The 17,627-nt window shown below is 46.7% G+C and overlaps 1 protein-coding gene across 6 annotated transcripts in view; it reads left to right on the top strand.

Moving 5' to 3' along the window:
- Window positions 1-17,627, top strand: part of kansl1l (KAT8 regulatory NSL complex subunit 1-like) — a 149,413-nt gene that overhangs the window by 33,585 nt on the left and 98,201 nt on the right. For all 6 annotated transcript variants that reach the window (XM_072484074.1, XM_072484057.1, XM_072484049.1 and 3 more), the window contains exon 6: window positions 13,617-13,800. In XM_072484074.1, the coding sequence (XP_072340175.1) occupies window positions 13,617-13,800 (184 nt within the window). The remainder of the gene's footprint in view (window positions 1-13,616; window positions 13,801-17,627) is intronic.

Here is a 17,627-nt window from a genome sequence, read left to right as displayed (position 1 = left end):
TGCCTTGAGAGGGTCTGTGCAGGGGTTCTACAGGCGGTGGCAACCGTTCCTAGACTACCTCGCAGAGCGTTAGAGGAAGGTCGGTCAGCAGCAGCAGCAACCCTGGGGGGTGGGGGGCGGGGAACGAAAGATTGTTTGAGGGGATGGATGAACGGGAGATAACATGGAGGGTGGGGGAAACTGGCACGTGCGGGAGAGAGCCAATGTATAAAGCTATGTAAATATACCATTTTGCCATGTATATATCTTGCTCAGTGCGATTTTGTGTTATTTTGTTATGGGGGGGGGGGGGGGTTTATTGTTTGTAAGGGGAAAAAATTGTGTTGGTAAAAAACTTTAATAGATATATTTTTTTTAAAAAGAATTCTGTAAAGCCTTTTGTTGCAACTTTGTTTGATCTGTTCTGCAGCCTGCTTGTCCATAAAACCTGACCACTTTTCCCAGCATCCCTTGCTGGACACCATTTTAGGTGGCCACACTTGTATCAACTGTTATGATCCCCATGGAGACTGATAACTTCTGAACAAACTAACTAAAATCAGCATAGATCAAATATTAATTACCAGACAATTAATAGGCCGAACTAACGAAAAGATAGTTTTGCTTTAACTGACTAACGCAATCGAGATATGTCTTGCAGCTTCTTTCGCTCATGCTTCTGGCAGATATGTAGCATTACAAGAAGAGTTCCAAAGTAACTCCCAGCTCTCCAGCAGGCTCACTTCTCCCTGTTGCACCAGATTAAAACTTCAAAAATTGTTCCATTCAGCCTGAGCTTTCTGGATCCAACAGCAAGGCAACTCCCTGGTCCTGAAGTGTCCAACAGCCCAGTTTGTTCTTTCCCTTTTGTACAGAAAATGAACTTCCACCAACATTCTGCTTGGTTTTTAACACAAGGTGGTCTACCTGCTTCCCCGCAGCACTGGTTTCTTTGTTTCTCTGCATCTCAAAAGCTCATTTTCCTCTGATAGGCTGTGTAAAAGTGTTAAGTCTGTCACATTTCAATAGGTTTCTGTTTGAGCTCTCCTCTCCTCCATATGGCAATCTGACCACGAGCATATTTCCAAAAAGATGTTCAACATGACTACACGGCCCTTCTTTTCATAGAACATAGAACTGTACAGCACAGGACATTCTATTTCACCTTCAGTTAAAGGAGATGTATTAAAACATTTTGTAAAGGTCAGCTTCTTAACATTTATGCCAATTTGCCCGCTGCCAATCTCAACTTACTTTGGAGTTTCCTGAGATTTTGATTTTGATTTTATTGTATTTTTCTGCGCAAGGAAACGTTCACAGTAGACAAAAAAAGTAGATAGTTACAGTGAATGCGAAAAGGTACACAGTTCATCGACAAATAAATAATTAGTTACAGTATGGAACAAGGGCAAAATAACAAAGCAAATGCGACATAAGCAAGAGCAGCATAGAGCATCGTGAATAGTGTCTTATAGGGAACAGATCAGTCCAAGGGAGAGTCGTGAGTCTGGTAACTGAGGAAAAAGCTGTTCCTATGTCTGGATGTACGGGTCTTCAGACTTCTGTATCTTCTGCTTGGTGGAAGAGTCTGAAGAGGACAAAGCCTGGGTGCAACGGGGCTCTGACAATGTTGTCTGCCTTCCTGAGGCAGCAGGAGGTGTAGACAGAATCAATGGGAGGGTGGCAAGCTTGTGTAATGCAGAGTGAGTTCACCACACTCTGTAGTATCTTGCGATCATGCGGCGAGCAGTTGCCACATCAAGCTATGATGCAGCCGGATAGGATGCTCTCTATGACATATCTGTAGACGTTTGTGAGAGTCGATGCAGACACGCCAAATTTCTTTAGCTTCCTTAGGAAATATAGATGTTGTTGGGCTTTCTTTTTTTTTTTTAATAAATATTTTATTGAAAATTTTTGGTCAACCAACACAGTACATTGTGCATCCTTTACACAACATTATAACAATACAGATAATAATGACCTTTTTTATATAAACAAAAAATAACAAATAAATAAATATTAAATAACAAAAATGAAAACTAGCCCTAATTGGCAACTGCCTTGTCACAGGCTATACCCCCCCCCCCCCCCAAGTCCTGGGCTGCTGCTGCTGCCTTCTTTTTTCCCCCATCTATCTTTCCGCAAGATATTCGACGAACGGTTGCCACCGCCTGGTGAACCCTTGAGCCGACCCCCTTAGGACGAACTTAATCCGCTCTAGCTTTATGAACCCCGCCATATCATTTATCCAGGTCTCCACCCCCGGGGGCTTGGCTTCTTTCCACATTAGCAATATCCTGCGCCGGGCTACTAGGGACGCAAAGGCCAAAACATCGGCCTCTCTCGCCTCCTGCACTCCCGGCTCTTGTGCAACCCCAAATATAGCCAACCCCCAGCTTGGTTCGACCCGGACTCCTACTACTTTTGAAAGCGCCTTTGTCACCCCCACCCAAAACCCCTGTAGTGCCGGGCATGACCAAAACATATGGGTATGATTCGCTGGGCTTCTCGAGCACCTCGCACACCTATCCTCCACCCCAAAAAATTTACTGAGCCGTGTTCCAGTCATATGTGCCCTGTGTAATACCTTAAACTGAATCCGGCTTAGCCTGGTGCACGAGGACGACGAGTTTACCCTGTTTAGGGCATCTGCCCACAGCCCCTCCTCGATCTCCTCCCCTAGCTCTTCTTCCCATTTCCCTTTTAGTTCGTCCACCATAGTCTCCCCTTCGTCCCTCATTTCCCTATATATATCCGACACCTTACCATCCCCCACCCATTTCTTTGAGATGACTCTGTCCTGCACCTCTTGTGTCGGGAGCTGCGGGAATTCCCTCACCTGTTGCCTCGCAAAAGCCCTCAATTGCATGTACCTGAATGCATTCCCTTGGGGCAACCCATATTTCTCGGTCAGGTTGTTGGGCTTTCTTAACAGTTGCATCAACCAACCCCCTCTCTTCTCTCTCTCTCCCCTCTCTTTCTCTCTCTCTCTCTCTCTCCTCTCTTCTCTCTGTCTCCCCTCGCTTCTGTCTGTCAGTTATCCTTAATTGATACTGACTTACTTCCTTTCTTTCCTTCCAGGAATATTGGCCAGACCTGCTGTTTTTTAAAAATCAGGTCTTTATTGTTGCCACAACATCATACACCCATGTGGTTATCTGCGCTTATTTACCATGCCTCGTGTGTTTACATATGTGCCCACTAAGACTAATTTAGACCTAATTGCATTCTCTCTCTTTCTTGCTCTACCTGACTCTTCCAATCCTTTGTGCACCTTCTTTCTTCTGTTACATCCTGGCTTCTATCCCTTTTACCAAGTTGGTTTAAACCCTCCTCAAAAACACTGGCAAAGTGTCCCCCATTACGGCACTGGTCCAAGCTCTGTTGAGGTAAAACCCACCTGGCCTAAGTTCCACCTCCCCAGAAGCAGTTCTAATGTACATGGGGTCTTCCTCAAACACTATTTGTCCACCTTCTGCATGCATCTATCCTGTCGTCTTATTTCCATATTCACTAGCGTGTGACACCAGGATAGATCTCAAAATTACTACCTTTTGAGGTTCTGCTGACTAGTTAATTTAATTTTTTAAAAATCTTTATTGGCACAAGTAGGCTTACATTAACACTGCAATGAAGTTACTGTGAAAATCCCCTAGTCGCCACATTCCGGTGCCTGCCGCCCATAAGTCCTAGCTTCTTAAATCTGGATGCAGGCATTCGTTTCTTTTTCTATCTATGTATTTAGTAGCAGTATGAACCATATCCTCAAGCCAGCCAGCACGCCCAGCAGCCACTCAGTCAAGTCCTTGACCTTGACACCAGGGAGGCAACAAACTATTCTGGCTTCAAGCTGCAGCTGCAGAAATGCTTGGTGTCTCCGCTAACTATAGAACCCCCCCATATTATTACTTATTCCCTGCCACTATTTCTTTCCTAATCTTCCTTCTGCTTCCCTATATATATTTTTTTAAATATATTTTATTGAAATTTTTCATTCACAATATTTTTCCCCCCCCCGGGTTGCTGCTGCTGGTCACCTATCTTCCCTCTAACGTTCCGCTAGGTAGTCGAGGAACGGTTGCCACCGTCTGGTGAACCCTTGAGCCGATCCTCTCAGTGCAAACTTAATCTGCTCCAGTTTTATGAACCCCGCCATATCGTTTATCCAGGCCTCCAGTCCGGGGGGTTTCGCTTCCTTCCACATGAGTCAAATCCTACGCCGGGCTACTAGGGACACAAAGGCCACAACATCGGCCTCTTTCGCCTCCTGCACTCCCGGCTCATCCGCAACTCCAAATAAAGCTAACCCCCAGCCTGGTTTGACCCGGACCTTCACCACCTTCGAAATCACTCCCGTCACTCCCCTCCAATACCCCTCTAGTGCCGGGCACAACCAAAACATATGTGTGTGGTTTGCCGGGCTTCCGCCGCACCTCCCACACCGGGGCAGCTTATACTTTTCCTCCAACGCTCCCAAGCTCGCAAACGTCCCGTCTATAAATAAATCTCCCACCCTCCTAATTCCCAGCTGGTGCCAGCTCTGGAATCCTCCATCCATCCTCCCTGGGGCAAACCTATGGTTGTTCCTAATTGGGGACCCCACCAGGGCTCCCAGCACACCTCTCTGTCGCCTCCATTGCCCCCAAATATTTAATGTTGCCGCCACCACTGGGTTCGTGGTAAATTTTTTTGGTGAGAACGGTAGTGGCGCCGTCACCAGCGCTTCTAGACTCGTCCCTTTACAGGACTTTCTCTCTAATCTTTTCCACGCCGCTCCCTCTCCTTCTATCATCCATTTACGGATCATCGCCACATTGGCGGCCCAGTAGTAGTCACCCAAATTCGGCAGCGCCAGTCCCCCTCTGTCTCTACTACGTTGTAAGAACCCCCTCCTTACCCTCGGAACTTTCCCTGCCCACACGAAGCTCGTGATGCTCCTGTCTATTTTTTAAAAGAAGGCCTTAGTGATCAGTATAGGGAGACATTGGAATACAAATAGGAACCTCGGGAGGACCATCATCTTAATTGCCTGCACTCTACCCGCCAGTGACAGTGGCTGCATGTCCCACCTCTTGAAGTCCTCTTCCATTTGTTCCACCAGTCGTGTCAGATTAAGTCTCTGCAAGGTTCCCCAGCTCCTGGCTATCTGAATCCCCAGGTATCGAAAGTTTCTTTCCACTTTCCTTAAAGGCAGGCCATCTATCCCTCTACTCTGGTCCCCAGGGTGTATCACAAAAAGTTCACTCTTTCCCATGTTAAGCCTATATCCCGAAAAATCTCCGAACTCCCTCAATATCTGCATGACCTCTGTCATCCCCCCCACTGGGTCCGTCACATACAACAGTAGGTCATCCGCGTAGAGTGACACTCGCTGTTCTTCTCCCCCTCTAATCACCCCTCTCCATTTTCTGGAGTCTCTCAGCGCCATGGCCAGTGGTTCAATTGCCAACGCGAACAGTAATGGAGATAGCGGGCATCCCTGTCTTGTTCCCCTGTATAGTCGGAAATACTCCGATCTTTGCCGACCCGTGACCACACTTGCCGTTGGGGCCCCATAGAGGAGTTTGACCCAGCTAACAAACCCCGTCCCCGAACCTCCTCAGCACCTCCCATAGATACTCCCACTCCACCCTATCAAATGCCTTCTCTGCATCCATTGCCGCCACTATCTCTGCCTCCCCCTCTGCTGGGGGCATCATTATCACCCCTAATAGCCGTTGCACGTTGACATTTAGTTGTCTCCCCTTTACGAATCCTGTCTGGTCTTCGGGCACCACCCCTGGGACACAGTCCTCTATCCTCGATGCCAGCACCTTTGCTAGCAATTTGGCGTCCACATTTAGTAGTGAAATAGGCCTATAGGACCCGCACTGCAGCGGATCTTTATCCCGCTTCAAAATTAGCGATATCGTCGCCTCCGACATTGTCGGGGGTAGAGTCCCCCCTTCCCTGGCCTCGTTAAAAGTCCTCACCAACAGCGGGGCCAGCAAGTCCACGTATTTTCTATAAAATTCCCCATCTGGTCCCGGGGCCTTCCCTGCCTGCATGTACCCCAGCCCCTTGGTAACCTCGTCCACCCCAATTGGTGCCCCCAGGCCTTCCACCTCCTGCTCCTCCACCCTCTGGAACCTTAATTGGTCCAAAAACTGCCGCATCTCCTCTTTTCCTTCCGGGGGTTGGGACCTATAAAGTCTTTCGTAAAAGGTCTTAAACACCTCGTTTATCTTCCCTGCTCTCCGCACCGTAGCTCCCTTTTCGTCTCTAATTCCCCCTATCTCCCTCGCCGCTGTCCTCTTTCGCAGCTGATGGGCCAACAGGCGACTAGCCTTTTCCCCATATTCATATCTCATCCCCTGTGCCTTCCTCCATGGCACCTCCGCCCTCCTGGTGGTCAGAAGGTCGAACTCCGTCTGGAGTCGTCGTCTCTCCCTGTACAGTCCCTCCTCCGGGGTCTCCGCATATTCTTTGTCCACCCTTAAAATCTCCCCCAGTAATCTTTCCCTTTGTGGGCCCTGATGGAGATCAGCTCTCCTCTGACCACCGCCTTTAGTGCTTCCCATACCACTCCCACTCTGACCTCCCCGTCGTCATTGGCCTCCAGGTATCTCTCGATGCATCCCCGCACCCTGCCACAGACTCCCTCATCCGCCAACAATCCCACATCTAATCGCCAGAGTGCACGCTGCTCCCTCTCCTCTCCTAGCTCCAGGTCCACCCAATGTGGGGCATGATCCGAGATAGCTATGGCTGAATACTCAGTTTCTTCCACCCTCGAGATCAACGACCTTCCCAAAACAAAAAAATCTATCCGGGAGTACACCTTGTGAACATGGGAGAAGAAGGAGAACTCCTTGGCCTTCGGTCTAACAAATCGCCATGGATCCACTCCCCCCATTTGGTCCATAAACCCCTTAAGCACCTTGGCCGCTGCCGGCCTTCTTCCGGTCTTAGATCTGGATCTATCTAACCCTGGGTCCAGCACGGTGTTGAAGTCTCCCCCCATTATCAAGTTTCCTACCTCCAGATCCGGTATACGTCCCAGCATCCGCTTCATGAATCCCGCATCATCCCAATTCAGGGCATATACGTTAACCAACACGACCTCCATTCCTTCCAGCCTGCCACTCACCATCACATATCTGCCTCCACTGTCTGCTACAATGCTCCTAGCTTCGAATGATACCCGTTTCCCCACCAGTATGGCCACCCCTCTATTCTTTGCATCCAGCCCTGAATGGAACACCTGTCCCACCCATCCTTTCCTTAACCTAACTTGGTCCGCCACCTTCAGGTGCGTCTCCTGGAGCAGAGCCACGTCTGTCCACAGTCCTTTCAAGTGCGCGAACACTCGGGCCCTTTTAATCGGTCCATTTAGGCCTCTCACGTTCCACGTGATCAGCCGCACTGGGGGGCTACCTGCCCCCTTCCCGTGTCGACTAGCCATCACCCTCTCTAGGCCAGCCCCACGTCCCGATTCCGCGCTCCCACTCGTTCCCCAGGTGGCGCATTCCAGCCCCGACCACCCTTTCTTTAGCCAGTTCCTCTTTGATTTCTGCAGCAGCAACCCAGTTATCCCCCCCCCCCCTCCACCACGCTAGATCCCCATCTAGCGTGATTGCTCCCCCCATATTACTTCCGAAAGTCAGCTGACTTCAACTGACCCCGGCTTCTCCCGCTCACTCCTTGACTCCCCCGTGTGGGGAACTCCCATCTACCTTGCGCCTATCTTCCCGCCATCACCTTTCTGGCGCGGGAACAAGGACAGCAGGCTTCATATTCTCTGTAGCTGTCCCGCCCCTTGTGGCGCAGCTCCCTCTCCCGCCCCACTCCCATTCCTCATCCTCCGCCTATGTCTCTTCTTTCCCCCCACCGGCGCCCACATTTCTTAGTGCCCCCCCCCTTCCCAATTTACATCTCTATACACATCGACAGTGACATTTCTCTCTAATATCAATCTCTCAGTTCCGATCCAGTTTCTCGTCTTTAATAAAGGTCCATGCTTCTTCCGCCGTTTCAAAGTAGTGATGTCTCTCCTGGTACGTGACCCATAGTCGCGCCGGCTGCAGCATCCCGAACTTCACCTTCTTGTGTAGCACCTCCTTGGCTCGATTAAAACTCGCCCTCCTCTTCGCCACCTCCGCACTCCAATCCTGGTACACCCGCACCACAGCATTCTCCCATCTACTACTCCGTACCTTTTTGGCCCATCTCAGAACCACTTCTCTATCATTAAAGCGGTGAAATCGCACGATTGTCGCCCTAGGTGGTTCTCCCGCCTTTGGTCTCCTCGCAGGGACCCGATGAGCCTCCTCCACTTCTAAGGGGCCCGAAGGGGCCTCAGCTCCCATCAGCGAGCTTAGCATCGTGCTCACGTAAGCCCCGCAGTCCGCTCCTTCCACTCCCTCGTGGAGACCCAGGATCCGAAGGTTCTTCCTTCGTGCTCTGTTTTCTAGGGCCTCAATCCTTTCAATGCACTTTTTGTGGAGCGCCTCGTGCACCTGTGTTTTGACCGCCAGGCCCAGGATCTCGTCTTCATTATCCGTCCCCTTCTGTTCCACCACGTGGAGCTCTGTCTCCTGGGTCCTTTGTGCCTCCTTAAGCCCCTCAATTGCCTGTAGCATCGGGGTCAGCACCTCCTTCTTAAGTAGCTCCACACACCGTCTTAAGAATTCTTCTTAATCGGGCCCCCATGTTGCCTGGGCTTTCTCCGCCGCCATCTTGCTTCTTTTTTCCTCCTGTCCCTATCGTCGAGGATTCTTTGCGATGTAGCCGCCGCCGCCGATATTTTTCTCTTTCGTTGGGGGGGACTCCCTGTTAACTCACCCCACACCGGGTTTCGTCCTGAAAAAATTCCCCGTTGGGGCTCTTAAAAGAGCCCGAAGGTCCGTTTGAGCTGGAGCTGCCGAAACGTGCGGCTTAGCTGGGCATCGCCGCAACCAGAAGTCCCCTTCCCTATATTTCTGAGCCACCCATGATGCTCCAGAATTGGCTCTGACTGCACTCCCCAAATGAACTGTCATTCTCACTGTTTTCAGAATTGGATATCAGTTTGGAGAATGAATACAGTTGGGGACTCCTGCACTACCTGCCTTGTTCTTCTCGGGGCCGAACAGTCATCCATTTCCTCTCTGCCTGCACACCCTTAAGCTGTGGGGTGCCACTTCATAAAATGTACTATGCGTGTAGCTAGCAGCCCTGCTCAAACTCTAAAATCTGGAGCTTGAGCTCCTCCTGATACATCATGCACATATTTGTCAAGAATTTGAGTTCTCACATCTAATAGAATGTGCACCCCGTTCTTTGCAGCCCAGCTATTTATTAGGTTGCCTGCTACGCCTCTATTAGATGAAACTTAACAGAAATAAACTAAAGACTAGCTAAAGAATCATTAAAACTTGCAATCTATTCACCAATCAGCACCTTTTGCTTGTGTTGACTACATGTTTAGTTCATTTATCACTTCACTCACTGCTCACAATCCCTCTATCCCACCCTGAACTTCAAATATGCGTTCCTTCTCGTCTGAGCTTTCTAATCAATTACTTATCCACTGTCATATGACGTTCCACCTTGATTTTATTCATTCATTTGTTCTTGGGAGTGTGTTCTCTGTCTCGAGCTCCATTTCTCTCCACTGTGATCTCTAGCCTCCTGCTATTCTCCAAGCATGCAGGAAATTTGTTCCCCTGGCTTTTCATGGCAACTATGTTCATGAACCAAGTGTAGTTGTACAGAAGTAACTGGTATGAATCATAGAATCTCTACAGTTCAGAAGGAAGCCATTCAACCCATTAAGTCTGCACTGTCCCTCTGAAGGACCACCTTACCTAGGCCCATTCCCCCCTGCCCTATCCCTTAACCCCACCTAACCTTTTAGACAAAGGGGCAATTTAGCATGACCAATCCACCTAACTTGCACATCTTTGAACCTACTTTGGTATGGTGCAAATAATTGATCAAATTCATGTGTACAGGTTCTCCGTATAAAACTAGGTTTGTCCAAATTTCCCCCATTCAGTCCTGGCATGGTATATATCCTAACCTGTTGTCAAACCAGAAATTCTGTCCCACTTACTTCAAAGCCAATGAATCACTTAAATATAACATGTCGGGCGGGATTCTCCATGGGGCTATGTCCCCACGCCGGTGTGAAAACCGGCGCCAACCACTCCGGCGTCAACGGCCCCCGAAACTGAGGAATTCTCCCCTTTCTAGGGGGCTAGATTAGCACCGGAATGGTTCCCGCAGCTCCAGCCGGCGGCACACGGCCCGCGTGACTTCACACATGCGTGGAACGGCTGGCATATTTCCGCGCATGCGCAGGGGTTGCCTTCTCTGCGCCGGCCCCCGGGCAATATGGCAGAACCCTACAAGGGCCCGGCGGTGAGTAAAGTAGGCTCCCACTGAACCAACCCGCTCGCCAATCGGTAGGCCCCGATCGTGGGCCAAACCACAGTGGACCCCCCCCCCCCCCTCCTCCCAGGATGGCCTGCATATACACTTACCTTCCAGGTCCCGCCTTGTGTGAAGTGAGTAATCCACGCCAGCGGGACTGGGTCAAACTCGTTGGCCACTCGGCCCATCGAGGCCTGGAGAATGCGAGGGGGGCCGCTGCCAACGGCCCTTGACCGGCGGGAATCCCGCCGGCACCCCGAAAATCTGTGCCTGAGAATCGAGAAGCCGGCGTTGGGGTGCCGGGTTGTGACTCATGCCTCCCCTGAAGGGATTTCAGAGAATCCCGGCCATAGAGTTCTATGAGAGATTTCATCTTCTGAGAAGGTAATATAAAGACTACACCTGATGTTGAAAAACTTCCAATTCAGTGTAAACAGGCCATCCGAGACATTGGTTTTACAAAATACGATGAATTAAGATTGTTGCTTCCAATGGCTATATGAAATTCTCATGTCAAGAACTGATGGTATACAAAATAGTTGTGCGCTGATAGTGAGGAAAAAAATTGTAGACTGTTCAAGGAGCTATCAATGGACAGATTGGTGGACAGAAAAGTGACAAATGCAATTCAATCCAGAAAAATATGTGGTAGAGCATTTTGAAGAGGGCAAGCAAATACCCAATAAATGGTAACATACTGAAGTGACTGATCTTATGGTGCTTATCATCGGATTCTGGAAAGTAGCAGCACAGATGGGATGGTCTGGAGGCATCTAGGATGTTTTCCTTTAGTTGCCAAGGCATATTATATAAGAGTAGGGCAGTTAATGCTCAATGTATAGAAGCCTAGTTGGCTCACAGCTGGATAACTGCATGCACAAAATGGTAAATGGCTGCCTTCTGTGCCTGAAATTTTTGGGGGGGGTAAACTTGGGCTCCATGGCAGTGAGTGGCTCCGAACTGCCAGCGGTGGGAAGGTGTTGGGTGTCATGGCAACTTAAGGACATTTCCTGCCGCTGCTGGAATTTTGTGCATTGCAAGCTGAAAATCTGTTTTTCACCTATGGCTGCCCAAGTACTTTTCAAATCGAGCAGCAAGCCATCTTCAACTTCCCTCTAATCCTTCTGCCAATTATTTTAAGCCTTTCCTATCTAGCCCCTTTATATTTTTATGCACCTCCAATTAAATCGCTTGTCAGTCTGTTTCAAAGGGAAAAAAACTCGTCCTAACCAAGATTCTCTTGAAGCTAAAATTCTCCATCTTGGCAACATCCTCATAGATTTCCCCTGTACCCTCTCTGGTGCGATTACATTCTCCCTATAATGTAACAACTAGAACTGCATGCAATTATCCAGCTGTGACCTAACCAGACTTTTATACATTTCTAGCATTAACTGTCCTACTCTGTATCCTGTGCCTTGGCCACTAAAGGGAAATATCCCAGGTACCTCTTGAATCGTCTTATCTAGCTGCTGGGATCTGTGGCGGCCATGCCACTGACAAGCCCAACAGGATGGACTGGAAGCTCTTTGGGGCCTATGTGCCAATCGGAGGCCTCTGTTCCAAAGTATTCCCGGGGCCTGCCACCCTAGCCAAGGTGAGATCCTGGAATTACCTTCAAATATGCTCCATCAACGTCTCTTTGGGACTGCCTGCCTATTGCTGGTAAATTGGTGCGGGGTAAGCCAGCAAGTAGGAGAGGGCTTGAAAAGGGGGAGGGGAGGGGTTTTGTTTCGACATTCTGGGTGGTTGTGTGATCAATCCTATCCCCACAGACTCTGGAGTCCAAACATAAGTGAATTAGCCAGTAATTTGTGTATTTTCTGGAGATCGTTAATCCTTGACTGCTCCAATGAGTTACAGGCACCATATTTATAAGTAAAACATAAAAAATGTTTATTTACAATAAGAGTAAAAGATGAACATATAATGGAACAACGGTCTACTACTAACTAGTCTTAATTATTCCCAACACCCTCCACACTGAAGGCAGACACACAGTAGAGTGGGTAGGAAGGGTTAAAAATAACAGGGATTAAGAATCTACTGAACTGAAGTTCAGTCAATAGAAATGTGAACCTGTGGAATGAACTGAAAATTACTTTAAATCCTTCAAGCTAATTAAACCTGAGTTTCTATTACTGCCACACCCACATGAACAACAAAAGAAGGTACATTTTCCCCTCTCCCCAATGTAAGAACTTGGTTAATATGGTGCCTTTCAAGTTTGCAGAATATCCCAAAGCATTTCACAGATAATGAATTACGTGAACAGGTATAAATACATGTACTATGCCGGTAATTGAACAAGAATTTGGGGGTTCTTTTCCACCGCATCCAAGGACTTTCAACTTTCTCCTCAACCAAATGGCATAACACAGTGGTCTGATTTGCGGTAGATCCGCACCCTCTAATGCCAAATAATTGTAGGATACATTCCTGAATCATGGGCCTGGTTGTTTGCTGTATAAGTGGTATATCATCAAATGTATACAATACTGTATACACAGATATGTTAACACCTGTACTTAATACACCACTGTATGCCCTGCAAACCATTATATAGCATCAGTACACTATGAACTGAATGTTTACAAAATTAAACGGTTTCAATATTTTCTTTGAGAAATGATTAAGAACACTTCCTCGTTGCTATCATTTCAATGAACAGAATGTTCTTTGAGTTCCAAGTAAAAGGAAAGAATTACCAAAAAAGACACTCGTGCTTTCTACCCCAAAATAAATGAAAAGTAATATTTTATAATCCTATTGTAGAGATTCGCTGAACAAAAATAAGACTTTCTAAAAACAAGATTTTTTTAATAAGTGTGCTACTAAATTAAGATTTGACTGTTTACTAGGAGGTGTAGAGGAATTTTTTCTGAAAAGGTCAATTAATATGAATATTATACTTCTACTTCCCACATTTCTGTCATGTATATGCTATCAATTGATTATTCATATTTTCTTGAATACGGAATAAAAATTTGAAATTATTTTTTTTGTTGTATTGGACACTTAATCTGAATTACAGTGGGGCTCCAGCATACATGTGGGTAATGTTTTGAGGATGGCATTGACCACTTCTATAACTGTTGTAAGTATCTCTCTGACTGCTACAATTGACCTTTTTGGTGGGAAAACCTTTATTTCAAGTAGTTCCCTTTGTCGTGAAACACAATGGTTTTCTATTATTATATTTACTAGTCACAATATTTAAAATTTACTTTGGCTGTTAGTGTTTTAGGTGGTGACGAGTCAGGCTCTTCAAACAGTTCTGATTGTGAGGAGTCTAAGAAAAAGCACCTTTACAGGAATACACAGCGAGTTCTGTCTATGGATGACACGTCAGCCAGAACGAGGCCTCTCCGGATGGAACATAAGCACAGACTTTTCAGTTGTATTTATGATGGAGGCAGAGAGGTGAGTTGAACTGCTTAAAATAAGTGCAGAAAGATTTTTGTTTCGTGATCAAAGTTTCCAGCTTTGTAAGTCTGATTTTGTGCTCATTAAAGCAGTATGCTGTTAGGAATTTGAAAAATTACCATGTGGATATCTAGTGTCAAATGAATGCCCCACAACCATGGGCCCACGTTCATTCGGTGCTAGATTGAAATTTTCAAAACTTATTTCAAATAGGACAAGAAATGGGACAGCAAGAGGAGACTTCCATCTCATCAATTTGAGCTGATATGAACCAGGCCCTAGAAGTAAACAGCAGGATCTGACCCACTATATCAGCATTTTTGAGAAATAACGACATTTCATTCCATTTCTTAAACTGTGGTTCGAAACCAAAGTATTCTACATGCATAATATTGGTTGTCATACATTTTTGATATATTGGACCGAAACCTCTGAGCTCCCCAGCATTAGATTGGGGGATGTGGGTACCTCAAAAATGCTCTGGGGAACCCCTCTTGGAACTTCACAGGTAAGGTCTGTGCACTAATTGCCCAGAAATACATTCCCTGGGCAATTTCCCTGCCCTGGGTACAATCCGAAAATGCAAATTAAATCCGAATCTGTGGATGGTTCAACTGTTACCCAGAAAAGGTTAGAAGAATGAAAATCTCTTTAACTTTTAACTTCCGAGGAAATTTTTCATAGATTTCACAGTGCAGAAAGAGGCACTCAGCCCATTGAGTCTGCACTGGCTCTTGGAAAGAGCACCCTACCCAAGCCCACACCTCCACCCTATCCCCATAACCCAGTAATCCCACCCAACGCTAAGGGTAATTTTGGACGCTAAGGACAATTTAGAATAATAGAATTTACAGTGCAGAAGGAGGCCATTCGGCCCATCGAGTCTGCACCGGCTCTTTGGAAAGAGCACCCTATCCAAGCCCACACATCCACCCTATCGCCATAACCCAGTAACCTCACCTGACACTAAGGGCAATTTAGCATGGTCAATCCACCTAACCTGCACATCTTTGGACTACGGGAGGAAACAGGAGCACCCGGAGGAAACCCACGTACACACGGGGAGAACGTGCAGACTCCGCACCGACAGTGACCCAAGCCGGGAATCGAACCTGGGACCCTGGAGCTGTGAAGCAATTGTGCTAACCACTATGCTACCGTGCTGCCAAATGTTGTACAGACCCACACTCCATGGGATTCCCCAACCCTTCTGACTCGCCCCCACCTGCATGGGACGACGTCTCCTCCCTCGCCACCACTTCCAGAGGTCTGCAACCCGCCCCCCCCGCCCCCTCCCCCCAAACCTCTGATCCATGGCCCGATCCTCCATCTGACCCGATCGACCCCCACTCCTCCCCAAATCATATCCATTTACTCATTGACCCTTGAAACTTACCTGATTTACAGCAGCTAGTGCTGTAAAAAAAAAAGAGGGCATTGTCTCTTCTCTTATTTTCCTGCACTTCGATGCTCGGCCTCAAGGGTGCACTGCACTGCCAGGATCTCACCAGCCTGAGTAAAAAGGTGAAGCGCAACAGACTGGAAAACAAAATTGCATAAATAATTGTGCATGGGAGTGTCCATCCAGCACTGATTGCCACTTGAGGACATTCAAGCCCCATGCGTGACTGTGTTTGTGATTCGGAAACCATGAGTGAAGGGCATTGCTTGACATTGCAAGTGTACTGGTACCATGAGTTGATAGTTGAAGTTGCAATGGAGTACCTTTAAGACAAATAGGATGCAAAGCAACATTTTGATTTTTTTAAAGCTATTACCTGTATGTAGGTTACGCCAATTTACACGTTGTAACTTAGTGCAGATATAACTTGTTCTTCAACCTTTGACGTACATGAGGAAAATAAATTATCGGTCAGTGCAACTTTAAAATAGGCAAAGCTTTCCTGATGGCTTAGTGGCTAAATGCAATGCTTCGTGGAGCAGTGAGATGTACTATTTTAACTAACTTCTCCCAACTCCTGAACACTACAGTAGTATCACTGGAAGGTAATGTATGTAGATGAACGGGGCAAGACGCAGCTGTGATGCACTGTACAGTTGAACACCTTGCTGCCTATGAAGGCAAATTATGTTTTGCTGGAGCACTCCAGCAAGAATTAGTAGAGGTAGGGGGAACAAATCGGCGTTTGTTCTCCATAGATGTGAGCAGATACTGGTAGAATACATTGGCATAACTGAGTTATAGCCTATACAAAACTATCGAGCTATTTCAGCAATGTTGCAACTTGTCCTTGACACTCCATGTTGTCAATATATCACATTTCTGTTTTGAACCCAATCCTGGCCATCAATGAACCTGACAAAGTAAAGTGTGTTGAAACTGTCTTTTTTGCTTCTTCACAACTAACAGAACAACATTGACTCTAGTTCTTGTAATTTCACTTTGGTGGTAAAATTGAATTTGTGAAATAATGGCCCTCGTAACTTCCTGGTTCCCCAGCCCAGATGTGCGGGGTACCTCAGGTAAAGTTAAAGAAGAGCTAAATTTCTCTGCACAATTACACTTTGCTGGGAACCATCTGACAAAATGGTTTAAATCGCTAACTTCGTATGGTTCTGCCAGTTTTGTACTCGTAGTTAACCCTGAAAGAGTTCAAAGGAAATAAAGCCCTTTTAACTTCAGCTTAGACCCAGAGCGAGCTCCACACTGGACCCCTTCTCGGGTAGGATTTAGCACGCGCGTGCACACACAGCACACACACACACATATAAAGTGAATCAGTGCAAAAATTCTTTGTGATTGTCCAATAAGCTCATCGATCTGTCATATGGAGTTTTGTTTTGCACAATGATACAGCTTGCTCTACCTGACCATCTTGCATGCTTCTCAATTCTACATCCACTGAACCAAAAACCTTAACATAAAGCATGAATGTTTTTCTTAAGGTGGGAGAGAAGGGAAAATAAATCATTATTATGGGCGAGTTAGGAGGGTTGACAAGGTTTTTGATGGAAAAGATGCTTTTTGAATGGGTTAAGCGAAGGGAGTGTAGATCGGGGATTCCAGAGAGGAGGGTTCAGGTGGCTGCAGACTCTTGAAGAGAAAGAGTTGAGGAACAAAGGTTGTAGAAAGTAAACTTTTGAGGTTTCAGAAATAGATATAATGAGGTCTTTGAGCGTTATAAACCAAGCAACAAAGAAAATTACATTTGGTTCTTTGGAGGGCGTCAGGGAATTGGAGGAAATATTTGTTTCCCTGCTCATTCTATTGAAATGCTTTGGAATTTTACATACCTCAAATAAATACATTTAGTTCTCTGTATCAGTTGAAATTGGCCCAGTATCTCAACTATCTTGTCTCATCATTTCTCAATCCTGATATAATCTGTTATTAGGAATAGTTTGAGGCAGCACGGAGACGCAGTGGTTAGCACTGCTGTCTCACGGCGCCGAGATCCAAGGTTCGACCCCGACCTTGGGTCACTGTCCGTGTGGAGTTTGCACATTCTCCCCGTGTTTGCATGGGTTTCGCCCCACAACCCAAAAGATGTGCAGGGTAGGTGGATTGGCCATGGTAAATTGGGAAAACAAAGGAATTGGGTACTCTAGATTTATCTAAAAAATAAGGAATAGCTTGGAGTTGTTAATTTTCCTGGTGAAAGTTGTACATTTGAAAGGGGTGTTTGATAAAATCAGACTTGATTTAATATTGCAGTGCCTAATTACTGGGAATCTCTGATCAACCCCTTGAAATGTTTTCTCGACAGAGATATAACCATCAGGCAGATTCCGATATTGAGTGAGCAAATGATACACACTTTATTGAACATAACCAAAATAAAACAACAATGCACTTAACAATT

The sequence above is a fragment of the Scyliorhinus torazame genome, chromosome 2 (genome assembly GCF_047496885.1).
Source record: "Scyliorhinus torazame isolate Kashiwa2021f chromosome 2, sScyTor2.1, whole genome shotgun sequence".
Classification (NCBI taxonomy): domain Eukaryota; kingdom Metazoa; phylum Chordata; class Chondrichthyes; order Carcharhiniformes; family Scyliorhinidae; genus Scyliorhinus; species Scyliorhinus torazame.
This window is presented reverse-complemented; position numbering and strand designations above follow the sequence as displayed.